Source organism: Canis aureus, chromosome 1 (assembly GCF_053574225.1).
Source record: "Canis aureus isolate CA01 chromosome 1, VMU_Caureus_v.1.0, whole genome shotgun sequence".
Lineage (NCBI taxonomy): Eukaryota > Metazoa > Chordata > Mammalia > Carnivora > Canidae > Canis > Canis aureus.
The window spans coordinates 43,455,716-43,469,157 of NC_135611.1; the positions used below are offsets into that span (position 1 = coordinate 43,455,716).

General features: G+C 33.0%; 1 protein-coding gene across 2 annotated transcripts; it reads left to right on the plus strand.

Annotated features, from left to right (window-relative positions):
• The first annotated feature begins 4,354 nt into the window (after positions 1-4,354).
• VIP (vasoactive intestinal peptide) lies at positions 4,355-13,442 on the plus strand. 2 transcript variants are annotated; one of them, XM_077896997.1, is made up of 7 exons: positions 4,355-4,572; positions 5,954-6,065; positions 7,948-8,070; positions 8,845-8,949; positions 9,687-9,818; positions 10,793-10,877; positions 12,714-13,442. In XM_077896997.1, the coding sequence occupies exons 2-6, from the start codon at positions 5,959-5,961 to the stop codon at positions 10,833-10,835; spliced, it is 510 nt and encodes a 169-aa protein (XP_077753123.1). In that variant the 5' UTR covers positions 4,355-4,572; positions 5,954-5,958; the 3' UTR covers positions 10,836-10,877; positions 12,714-13,442. The 2 variants fall into 2 exon arrangements, with proteins under 2 accessions (XP_077753123.1, XP_077753118.1); XM_077896992.1 differs by having other exon boundaries at positions 4,357-4,572; positions 10,790-10,877.

The following is a 13,442-nucleotide window of genomic DNA, read 5'->3' on the forward strand; positions in this document are numbered from 1 at the left end:
CCTCCTCATCTTTAATAATCTCTTCTCCCTATCTCCCTGTCTGAGGAGGGTGGATATAGTGGTGCAGGGGACATGAGAATTCACTCAATAAAAATCCTTGCCAAATCATTCATTCTAATATCTAGACTTCAGTGTTATTTAAGAGCCAAGAATTGGACACTGCTCTCTTTCTCTTCCTTCATTGTGAACTTCTCCCTTTCCTTGTCGACCTCACATATTCTGATCCTCAAGATGAGGAGGTCAACAAACTCGTTACATGGAATGTGTCTATGGGGGAGTACTTGTAGAGGACAGATGATATTGTGAAGCAGATAAAATTTGGTCTTAAATCTTTAATACTTTGTTTTTAAACTTTCCTATCTTGGAATTGCACGCTTTTGTGATTTTTCTCTACAGCTTTCCTCCAAAATCTACTTTTGTAAAATTATCTCATAAACATAATCTTAAAGTAAGGTATAATAGGTTCATAGCATTGTTCTTTCTGCTTGTATTTTGGTTAAAACAAGAAAATTCTGAAATATGAGGATGATTTTCTATAAAATTCTCAGCATCAGTAAATGGGATAGGTGATGGTATTGTAGAATTAAAAGAGAGATCGTCTCTCGTCTTATCATTTACATGTCCAGTTGCTTAATATTTATTAATACATTTTTAGACTCCAGAATGAATTCTAGTAGTAACTTTAAAGGAAAAATTTACATTTGCTTTACACATTTTCTTCATCAAATCACTGGTATCACAATATACAAATCTTGGAAGTAAATTGAAATTTTCTAAGTTGAAGAGATTAAAAAGGTTTATGTTATAAAAATTATAAACAAGTATATATATGTACTGTAAGTACTTATAAATATTAAATATATATTTAAATATTTAAAATACTAAAGTACTTTTAATATACAATACAAATATTATATACAGGTATGTGTACACATACTTTTAATATTAAAATGATACAGGTGTATATAATATATATTATACATATATGCAGACATATATTATTCATAATATTTAACACAAATTATACATAATATATATAAAAACTGCATATATGTGTGTATTTCCTAGTACAAGTTATTGAAAGCTATAGGACTTAAGAATATTAAAGCAAATGTGACCTCTTAAGTAACTCCCAAAACAGGATGCTCCAAACCAGACATTGACAAAGCTTTTCAGTGAAGGGCAAATATAAACATTTAGGCTTTTTGGGCTATATAGTCTTTGTCATAACAATTCATCTTGGCCATTTTCAACATGAAAACAGCCATAGATGGTGCATATGTGATAAACATTTCCATATTCCAGGAAAATTTTACTTGTGGACACTGAAATTTAAATTTCATATACTTTTCACATGTCACAAAATTTTAAAAAAATTTTTCCAACCTTTTAAAAATGTAAACATCAGGGATGCCTGGGTGGCTCAGGGGTTGAGCATCTGTCTTTGGCTCAGGACATGATCGCAGAATCCGGGATCTCAGAATCCCACATCAGGCTCCTTGCATGGAGCCTGCTTCTCTCTCTCTGCCTAGGTCTCTGCCTCTCTCTCTCTCTCTTTCTGTGTCATAAATAAATAAATAAATAAATAAATAAATAAATAAATAAAATCTTTTTAAGAAAATGTAAACATCATTCTTAGTTTAAGAGATGTAAAAACTGAAGGGGTTTCCAGACCTCATTTTGACCTAACCCCTAGAGAATAGTTACTCCAGCGAGATGGCCAGGTCTCAGAGCGAGTGTGAGTTGGGGTGAGTTAGGCCACAAAGCTGTCACACCAAAAGGCCAGAGAGGACACATTGGGCATGTCATCCATAACAGCAGTAAGGACTCTCTATTAGCAATTTGCACTAAGAAAAAAAGAGTGAATCTGAATTTCTGCCTGTCTCCTGAGCTTGAAAATTCCTTCCATCTGACTTCCCTACATTCAGTATATTTTAGTTCAGTTTTCTTGGTCTTGTTGGTGAGAAGACAGGACAGATGGCAATATTTTTATATGCTTTTATTTTCCTTCTTTGATGTGTCAGCATTGATAACAGTAGTAACCACAGTTACAACAAATCACCAGTTCTTAACAGAAAGAAAGCTATTATCAAGATCAAAACAACTACCTTTCAATCCCTTATTTGTTATTAACTACCTGAATGATCTTGCGAAAACTACTTCAACTCTGGGTGTCAGTTTAAGTATTTGTAAAAGAAGGGTCTTGGAGATTTGTTCTAAGTGTATGAATGAATGATAGTTCTTCTTATAAACATCACTTCACTGAGAAGCGTTCCAGTAGGGATTAAGTTTTGCTAAAGATGTTAGAAGGTATGAAGGTAGAAAGATATGTTAAAGTAGCAAAAAAGCAGATTAAAAAACTAAATTCACATTTGTATTTTTGTATTTACTGAGTTTTATAGTAAAATATTCAGGATTAATTCAGCTGCAGTATTTTTCTTATGTTTATTTTTCTAGAAACATCCATAATTTAAGTGGTTAAGTGCCCCTAGTTTACATCCATTTTTTTGAAAAAAAAAAAAAAAAAAAAGACAAGATACACATCAAAAAAACCTCAAAAAACAAAAAATGAGGGAAAAAAAAAAAAAACCCAACCAAAAAACCAACCCTGTGAATTAAGACTTTAAACCTGCAGATGGTGCTATGATCCCATTTGAAATTCAGTTTTGCTTTCTAGCTTAAATTCATAGGGGAAAATGCAGTTCTTTGATTTAGTTTATTTTTATCCAGAAGTAATAAAATCGATTTCTCTTTACTTTTGTGTTTTATTATTATAATGGGAGAAACTGTCTTTACTACTGGAAAAATCTAATGTAGTTATTCTTTGTGAATGCTAAGGGCTTCCTTAGACCAAATAATAATTTTATGTCTTTTTTCATTTAGATTTTTCTGCTTATCATTCAGCACTGGTTTTTCTGAGACTTTCAATCAACTTACTTTGCTGTTTCTGTTCTTAGATAAAATTGTTTCATTGATAATTGAGTGACAAAGAGCTAAGGATAAAAAAATTCCACATGAGAACCATTTCAACCTCTAGTTTGTAATAATCAGGTAAAAAAAATATTTCCTGGAATTAAGCCACAGGAACTCTGGCTAAAGTCAGAGCTGTCAACTGGGAAACAAATTTCCAGACATTTTGAAACTTAATTCATTTAATTTTTCTTGTAACTGGATTGGAAAATATGATTAAGCATAGCAGGATATTCTTTTACTGGATCAGTCTGGCTTTGAATGAAGCCAATAGATACTAAATTTTAAAGTAAAAGAAAGGGGGCTTTACAGTCTTTCTCCCTTGAGGAACTTATGAACAAAAGTGTAAAAGAATACACATGCTGGAAATTTTTTAAAATTATAGGAAAGATGGTATTTTACTTTGTTGTCCATGAAGTTTTCATGTGGTTATATTTTTACCTGAAACTCTGGCTTGAATAGATGCTAGTCTAATTTGAATTAAAACCCCTACAAGCAGAAATTAAGTATTTATCAAAATACTCCACAAATACTTTCAAACTAGTTCTTTGAAACCTGTCAAATGACTAAGCCGGAAACGTTCAATGGGTGTGAATGTATATTCAGGGATTGAGGGGAGAAACAGAATAATTCTATATAGTTCAGGGACTTATACAAGTGATGAAGATTTCTTTCTTTACAAAGGGAGAAAAATTGAATCCCTTGAGATATACAATCTGATAGTTTGTTTTTTGGATCATATGAGATCACATATATGAAAGTGCATTGGGAATTACAATATTTTGTACAAATGTGAAGCAGCAGTACCACTATGACTTTATACAACAGCGTGTATATTATGCTATCTTAGAGCCTTTCTGAAAGTTTTATCTTAGAAATAGTTTCAACACAAAGGAAATGTAATGATAGAAAGATAGGAAATTATTTCTAGATGTTTTGAAATTAGATCTCAAGAAAGACTAAATCAAAATTTACATGAATAACATAAAAAATTGTAAAGGCTTTAGAATTGATACTTTATGATAAAGGAGAATTATACATTTGTAGGCATAAGTGCTTGGGTTTTTTTGCACCTGTTTCTGCACATAAAACTCTTATTTTCTTAAGGAACTCCGATGGCCCTGGTTAACAATCATTCTCCTACTTTCTTATTACTAATTAAAGATTAAAATATTTCATATTAAGGTTGGTACCTTTTTGTTATTGTTTATTTAAGGAAAAGTAAATTTCCTCTTTATATCTTACGTCTTGAAGTTACTCACTATAAATTTATATAAATCAGACATAATGACAATTTAATAAGGACTCAAGCCTTATTCATCCCGTGGGAGTACTACTGTGACGTCTTTCAGAGAGCTTTGTGATTGCTCAGCCCTAAGTGTAAGCCCTATAAAATGATGGGCTTTGAAATGCTGGTCAGGGTAGAGTGAAAAGCAGTTGCCGGCAATAATAGCCAACCCATAGCCAGTACCAAGTTCTGGTTCAGCTCTGAGGGCAGAGAACTGCTGGAGCCTTTCTCCGCCTCATAGGACTTCAGCACCTAAGACAGCTCCAATATTCTTCTTCCATACAGAAAGCTCCTGAGGAACACTACTTGGCAAGGTGAGTAAAAACTTTACCTGTCTTCCTTTTTCCCCTGCTCCTGCTTTCAAACTTTTCCCAGGGTATACTGAATATTTCTCTCTCTTGAAAAGAATTTTATAATGTTCCTCCCTTACAACAACAAAGAACAGTTTCTCAGGTCACCTGGTAAGTGTAGAAATGCTTCAATTTCTTATATATTCATGGATTTTCTAAATTCCTTAGAAGTTGCTTTGCCCTGTATGCTCAATACTTTTACTCAATACTGTTTTTTTTCAATACTGTTTTTTAAAATATATTAAAGTAAGTGTTTTTTTTAACCTGTCATATACATTTTTGACTGAAGGGTTTAGTGGGTACATTTGTTTTACCAACTTGCTTTTTTAGTGTTGTTCTATTTCATAAGTAAGTTATGTGAATCAAGGAAGCATTTTTTTCCTCTTTAAGTCTAAATTCTGTGATTTTTATAGACATCAAGAAAATCAAAGCTCAAATTCCTAATTTTCTATGTAAGAACTGTTTAGAAATGAAATCTGTAAATGGATTAGATGTAAAAAAATAGTACAAACACTATTTTTAACATATTTTTCCTTTTGTGGCAAAAATTATTTCAATGGTAATATGCAGTTTAATAATTTTTTAAAAGATTTTATTTATTTATTCATGAGAGACACAGAGAAAGAGAGAGAGGCAGAGACACAAGCAGAAAGAGAGAAGCAGGCTCCATGCAGGGAGCCCGACGTGGGACTTGATCCCAGGACTCCAGAATCATGCCCTGGGCCAAAGGCAGGCACTTAACCATTGAGCCACCCAAGGATCCCCAGTTTAATAATTTTTGATATTAATTTTCACTACTAAGTTGTTCAAATCAGGCTTAAGGAAATAAGTTCCTAATAACCTCTACAATTAGAAGAGGAAAAAGAAATGTTTGTATAATTTTATACTGATAAGTATATGTACATATATACATAAATAGACACACACATTATTAAATAGAGGATACTCCAATGTTATATTAACTAGACACTAGAAAGTTAAACTGCTTCTTTAGTTAGAAAAAATACTAAATGTGAATGCTTGAATGCTAACACTCTGTTACACAAGAAGATTGTTCTCATGAGTACTTCCAGCACTGTGAAGGTATGGCATTCCACATACACTTAGCACAACTCTGCCTGGTGAGAGACAGTTGAAAAGGACCCTAAGTTTTATTCAAGCAGCTGTGACCAAGAAAAATCTTCCTGACTTAAAAATTATATTGCAGTTTAACTCTTTCTATAAGATGAAAATTACTTTTTCCAAACTCTGCAAGAGGCTTCAGAAATGACTACTAGACACTTAGAATTACTTTGTTGGTGATATCTTTGGTGGGAAAAGCTGATGTGATTCTCTCTCTTTCAAGGCACGATGGAAACCAGAAGTAAGTCCCAGCTACTTGTGCTGCTAACACTTGTCAGCATGCTCTTCTCCCACACGTTGGCATGGCCTCTTTTCGGAGCACCCTCTGCTCTGAGGTAAATATTCTTTCAATTCAGACAGTTCAACGTTCCTTCTTCATCTATTGGGAATTTCCTATATATTATGTTGGACAACTTAATTTTTAAAGTTATGTATGATTTATTTAAATCTCTTGGTTGACGTGTTAAGCAAGTTTTTTGAACATCAGATCAACATGATTATATATTATATATATATATATATATATATATATATATATATATATATATGCCACTTTCAGGGCATGAGAGACAGTGTAAATGACGTTTTAAGGATATGGTGGATCACATTTCCAAACAGGGAGGAAGAAGGATTTGACTTTTTTTCATTCAAAACCAGTTTTAGATAAGTAATGAGCTTTTATCCATTGTCATCTCAGTTCAATTCAGTTTCTGATGGAAAAAATTAGATGTTTAGTTGCCTGCCTCATTATAGTTCATTTTCAAGATCAATCAGTAAATAATATTAAGGTTATTAGCTAATCAGTGAAACATAAATACAATCATACTGAACAGATACACCTATCAAGCCAGAATCAATTGGCCAATATTATGAATTGTGGAATAACTGATCTACTGAGATGCCCTGCCCCAGTGAATGAATTTTAATGTACTTGGTTTCAACCCTAAATTCTTAGTTTCACTGTTCTCTATGTTGTATTTCATGTCTCAAATTCATAAATTACAACACAACTCTTATTTAAAGCTTTCTCTGAAATAAATTTATCTTAGGAAGTAAACAATAAAAGAAAACTACATTAGTTTGATTTTGTCCTTCCACCGTACAGGCACCACTAGATCTAAAAACAAAATCATCACTTCTTTGCTCATTTTCCCATTTCTGATTCTTTTTTCAAGGAAGACTTCTACTCAATAGACTTAATAATCTCATAGCTATTAGTGTTTGTGAAATCTGCTTAAAGCCAGATCTTATGTTGCTTTATAACCAAATAGAATGATTCTATCTGAATGGTTATATCACATATCATAACAGACAATCATAAGATGCTGAAGTTTGTTTGCATTGATTGCTAGGCTTCATACAAAGAGGAATGCTTATTACTTCCACCAACTACTACATCATCAAAATATGCACAAGTGCCCAGGAACTGACACATTCCTTAGAGGTTTACTCTAATAGTGAAAATCAACGCATTCATAATTTTAATAGTGTGCTGATGTTCAAAATGTTCATGCATTAAAAAATATAGTCATATTCCATGTATAGCCATGACTATTCTTAGCCTTTCAGGAAAACATTGTGCATCCCTCATTAAAATTGTATTAATACATAAGATCAGAAATAAGAAGACTCCACAAAATTTGTTGAATTTGAGTAACTACTCAGAAATGGAGAGATTCTTTGTACTTGACTAATACAGAGAAATACATCACACTAAGGTGAATCTTCAGATTAAAGCTGATAGAGCTAGAGAAAGAAAGGCAATTAATATCCACCTCTTGAGAAATGTTCGACAAATGATACTAAACACCAACAAATACAAGAATTGCTCCCAGTTTTCATATTGAATACTTAAATTTTTTGCAGTTTCTATTTCATACAAAATCTTTCTATCTGTGAAAAACTTTGCAAACTGAAGCTATCACCAACAGAATGTACTTTGCTTAATGCACTGATAGGATTGAACTCAGTAACTCTTATGTTTACTACAAATAGCTTGTAAAAGTTGCATGGCATCAGTTATATGGGCTAAAAAAAATTCCACTATTTATACTCTAAACCATAGAAGCCAGTAAATCTAACTAATGCTATCCATATACTGGGAACGGGTAATTCTTCTCAAGATTATTGAGTATCTTATTTCCGATGATTGTAAAACATAAGCGTTATCTTCTGAGAATGGAATAGATTATGGTTCTCCTGTCTGTTTCCTAATAGGTTGGATGAAAGAATGCCACTCGAAGGAGCAAATGAACCTGATCAAGTTTCCTTAAAAGTAGATGCTGACATCTTGCAAAATGCACTAGCTGAGAATGACACACCCTATTATGATGTGTCCAGGTGAGTTTCTTTTTTATTGAGATTTATTTTAGAAAGTAGGTTTTGAAATATAAATGTTTCACTTTTTGTGTCATTATGAAGCTATTCCTACAGTACAATGTTAGAGGTTTCCATGTGCCATTGCTTCATGCAACCTGATTTACTGAAGCTCTAGCAGCTGTACATGATTTTCATGTAGAGAGATTGCAACAAGCTAGAATCAACAAATCCTTCACTTAACAGAGTGAACAATTCAGGTATAGACAGAGTAGCTCTATATGGAAGGCAAAGTGTAAAAATTCCTGATTTGGATGGGAAAGTTGGCTAACAGTCCCTATGGGCCTCTCTATCTTAAAAGATTTTGTTTCCAAATATGTTGACAGGAGAAATAGCAAAACATATAATAAGCTTTTTGCTAAAAATCAGAATAGTTTCTCCTTGTATATATCTTTATTCAGAGTAGAAGAAACAAAGCACCATTAATAAATAAGGAAAACTCATTTAAATATATTATTTTTCCCAGCTATTGGAGAATTAGTTTAATTCAATTAATATGGAGACATACTTCTAAAATTTAAATTCTTTAGTTTTTCAAAGTTTTGTGCTAGAAATATATATCTCAATATAAGTGATTAGAAAATATATCTTATTAGGTAATCAAGAAGACTTTTTTTGCACTTAAGTTTGCATGAGAAGCTTTCAAATAGCTGCTAATACATTTCTTTCCTATTTAATGAGGCAAAATAATATTTTAAGAAATTATTTAAGAAATAATGGCTATCCTTCTTCTTTTAGGAATGCCAGACATGCTGATGGAGTTTTCACCAGTGACTTTAGTAGACTTTTGGGTCAGCTTTCTGCCAAAAAATACCTTGAGTCCCTTATTGGAAAACGAGTTGGGTAAAGATGATTTATTATTTTTATCAAACACATTATGATTATTTAATCTGCAAGTTATTGTTTTTCACTGTTAACACTTTACTTACTTACTAACTCTTGATGATGTGCAATTTAATTGAAAAACAATTTATATTCTTAAATAAAATATACAGGCCCATGGATTAGGGAAATAGACTTTTTAGTGATATCCTATTACTCATTGGCATACTTATTTTTCTTAAATGTCAATCATTTATAAATCTGCAATCAAATTGAACTAGACACAGTAAAAAAAAGACATAATATAAACTGAATCAAATTTTAATATTTACCACAGTATTTGTTTTTTAATTCCTGATCAACCGAGCCTTGGAAGTTCTTTCTTTAAATGGCCAATTGCTGAATATTTATATGGCACTATTCAGGGTGGCAAAGCTTATAAAGAATGTATTTTTAAAGAAATTTTCCTCCCAATGAAGCAGAACACAACTTCAACCATTTTCCTTTTTTAAAAATAAATTATTTGCTCAATTAGTACAAAAAGTGTGTTAAGGTTCCCAGTAAGTACCAAAATATGTTGGAGTATTCATTGCTCCCTTATACTTAGGCTTAGATATATTTTCATTTCAGTCTTTTTGTAGTAGAAAAGACACTGGGCATTGGAATTCTTTTTTATCTGACTCCAAGATATTTGGAACTTTGGCATATTTACCATTTCTTATTAAAACTCTTTGATTTCCTTTCCCTGTATTCTTTAGCAATAACATCTCAGAAGACCAGGGACCAATCAAACGCCACTCAGATGCAGTGTTCACTGACAACTATACCCGCCTTCGAAAACAAATGGCTGTAAAGAAATACCTGAACTCAATTCTGAATGGGAAGAGGAGGTAAAAAAACAGAGAACTTGCTAAAATGAGAAATTATAAATGGGTTCGGAAATAAAAGCTACATAAGAAGAGTTATTTATCAATCTATCTCACTATCTACACTCTGTGAAGCAGTAATGTTCAACCTTGGCTGACATTAGACTACCCTGGAGAGTTTTTAAGATCTTGATGTATGCCTTACCCAAAACCAACTGCCAGAAAATTAGTACCTAGGCATTGGGGTATTTTTTTAGGAGCTCCCCACTCGACTCTACTGTGCATCCAGTATGAAGAAAGAGACTGTGGAGACATCTACTCTGAATCTGGGAACAAGTTTTATCAGAAGTACTAGTATTTTGTTTTTTAGGTTTTTTAAGATTTTATTTATTTGAGGGGGAGGAGCAAAGGAGAGAATCTTAGACAGTGTTGAGCCTAGAATCTACTGTGGAGCTCAATCTCATGACCTGAGCAGAAACCCACTGAGCCACATTGGCACCCCCAGAAATGCCGTTTTTTTTAAGATTTTAAAGTGCAGTCAATTAGCAATTTGACATCACAAGGAACTCCTTTCATATGCATAGTCAATACCTTTATTTTACCAAATTAAGCCATAAGTTCTTTTGTATTTGAATATTCTATGAGACCCATGTCTCTCTATGTGTATAAGTATTGGATTATAATAAATAGAAAGTGGGATGCTCTCTCTTTTTATTCCAATTATTTTTGTTTAGATGGTGAGCATTAAGAACAATATTGCTTGGGCAAGATCAGGGAAGATTAATGCCTTTGCCGGCTAGATCATAATTCTGTAAAAATAATTTTAGACACTTTAAGGACAATCTTAGTTAATAGCTAACCTCAAAGATAATTGGTTAGTCCTCAGTGCACTTTATAGAAACCAAAGAACAGCAAAAGTTATGCATCATCAGTTCCTTGGAAGCTTTCTCATTTAAGAGCCTTCACATGCACACTTTTCTTTTTCTGGTCTGCAGCAGTGAGGGAGAATCACCTGACTTTCCTGAAGAGCTAGAAAAATAATGGAAAGCTCTTTGAAGCAAAGCTGCTGACAACTTCCCAGTGGTAGGTGTATCTTTGTATTCTTATTTTTATTTTATTCTGAGAGCAAACATCTAATTATTTGAATAGTTAAGAGTCACTTGGTAAAAAACAGCTTAGAGTTCTCACAATGAGACCTTATAGAAAAGGACACTTCTATCTGAAGTGGACTCCCACCCAGTAAACAGCTTAAAATGATTCATGCAGTGCTCTGATAGCAAGGAAGAGAAGGCTCACAATGGGCCAACAGTTTGCTACCTGCATGGTACTCCTAATTTACTCAGACTTATTCCTAACCTGTCGAGATATAAAACAGAAGAATCTGACTCATACTAATCAGAAAAACTGTTTTTTTTTCTTGAGACTCAAGCCATGTTGCTTTTATTAATTTAAGGGTTAGCCCTATAAATGACTGTTAACACCTCATTTAGTATACAGAGAAATACCCCAAAACTGCAGCATGGTTCCTTTTTATGAAAATACCAAGGCATTCGGTCTAATTTAATTCCTTGAACCATAGCAAGCTTCATGCAGCGAAGTTAAATTCAGCTTCTCTTACCTATATAGTGAATGTAGGTGCTACGATCCAATACTATTTATATTCAAATATTTTTTGAACAAAGAAAACACGAGTAGACTTTTCCTTTGTTAAGTGATAAGCTTGTTATCCCAGTTGCTTTTATGTACATATGGATACAAGATGTAATTCTCCTGAGTTATGTCTACATTAGCTCATAAAAACATATTTATATTTGGCCAATGCCTAAAGGAATTTTATGTCATCATTGTATCAGAGGTTGGTAAACTTTCTCTATAAAAGGTTACTGAGTAAATATTTTTGGCTTTGTCAGTTATATGGTTTCTGTTACAACTACTCAAACTCTGCCCTTGTAGCATGAAAGCAGCCACAGATGATATGTAAAATGAATGGGAGCTGCTGTTACAATAGTTTATTTGTAAAACCTAAAGGTAGACTGGACTACAATCTCTGACTAGGTCAAGGAGACTAAAATAGAAACATGCTCAGAGGGAAGGCAATCCATGGTTATACTGAAGTTCCTGGAGCAGGGATCTAAGGTTTTTGTGAGAATCATCAAGTGGGAGACACCCGCCTGATTGGTTACTTTTGTCCACTAAGAGAGACAGATGCTCAGTGTCCTGCACTTGCTCACTCTTTATCATGTATAGACATTTCAGAGAAACAAGTCCCTTTGCTCAAAGAAGAAAAATCACATATAGCTTCTTGAAAAAAAAGTTTACAAAGAAGTAGTCTATTTCATTTAATTAAGAAATACAAGAGGCACTAAAATATAAAGGAGGTTTCATCATTTTATCTTTTGCAAGCCGCAAGATCATTTATGAGATTCCACCCTCCCTTCTTTTCTTTTCTGAATGGGTAACTTTGGACAACTTCTTTTAATGGGAAATCCTGTGTGTCAACCATGTGGAAATTACAAATGGATACTTAAAATGACTAATTAAAGCATCTCTTCACATCTCAGTTCCCTTTCTGATAATCAGTCCTTTGGAATATGAGTTCCTGTTATTCCAGAACGTGATTTCCTGTAATGACAGGCTATTCACAAAGGGAAATAGATGTGACAAAGTCAGTGGAAGAATGAAGGAAACTAAGATGCTGTAAATAAAAATGTATTTTTAAAAGATTTTATTTATTTATTCATGATAGACACACAGATAGAGAGAGAGGCAGAGACACAGGCACAGGGAGCCTGACATGGGACTCGATCCCGGGTCTCCAGGATCAGGCCCTGGGCTGCAGGCAGTGCTAAACCACTGAGCAACCCGGGGTGCCCAATAAAAATATTTTTATGCTTAAAACACCAATTCTTTCTTTTTCAGAATTCGTGAAGGAAAACGATAGAAGTAATTATATTTTGAGTTCTACATAAGTAATTCAAGAAAACAACTTCAATATCAAAACCAAATAAAATATATAGTGTTGTGAATGTTGTGATTTGTTTTATCCTAATGTAATAACTGTGATGTTTACATTGTAAATATTATTTGGGAGTTCTAAAATTTGTCTTTGACTCATAAAGATTATGTAATTTCATATGCTGTGTATCCTTTCTAACAAAAATATATTTAGTGATAAGTAAATACTAGGTTAATGCCAATTTTGTGAAGCTTTGGGGGAGAGTAATAGAGCACAAATGATGTGTGTATTTATAGAGCATACTTAACTATTCAGAAGCATGGAGCACATAATCAGTGTGTCTAAATTTGAATGCTAAGCAGCTAGGAAGCTGTGTTAAATAAACTGCAAAATGTCCAAGAGAAAACTAACAACAAAGATAAAAAGACATTCTTCAAAACAGATTTTCAGAAAGTGGTATACATTTTCACATTTTTAGGCATCATTTAATTTGAATAAGATTTAAAACCTCTCTAATCTGGATCTCTAATTGCCAAATGCTCTCTTCTGTTGTGATGTTTAAGTGAAAGAGAATGACCTCTGTTTCTGACATTGGACCTTTCTTTTCTGCTTGTGTGAAATATGTGTAAAATGGAAACTGAATGGAACTTCTGTTTTTCAGTAATAAATTTTTTCCATAATTACTCAAATAA

Bases quoted from the DNA above. Each gene is read 5' to 3' on its own strand.
- VIP (XM_077896992.1), top strand. From the start codon at position 5,959: ATGGAAACCAGAAGTAAGTCCCAGCTACTTGTGCTGCTAACACTTGTC. The intron at 6,066-7,947 runs GTAAATATTCTT...GTTTCCTAATAG, and splicing joins GGAGCACCCTCTGCTCTGAG to GTTGGATGAAAGAATGCCAC. The intron at 8,950-9,686 runs GTAAAGATGATT...TGTATTCTTTAG, and splicing joins CTTATTGGAAAACGAGTTGG to CAATAACATCTCAGAAGACC.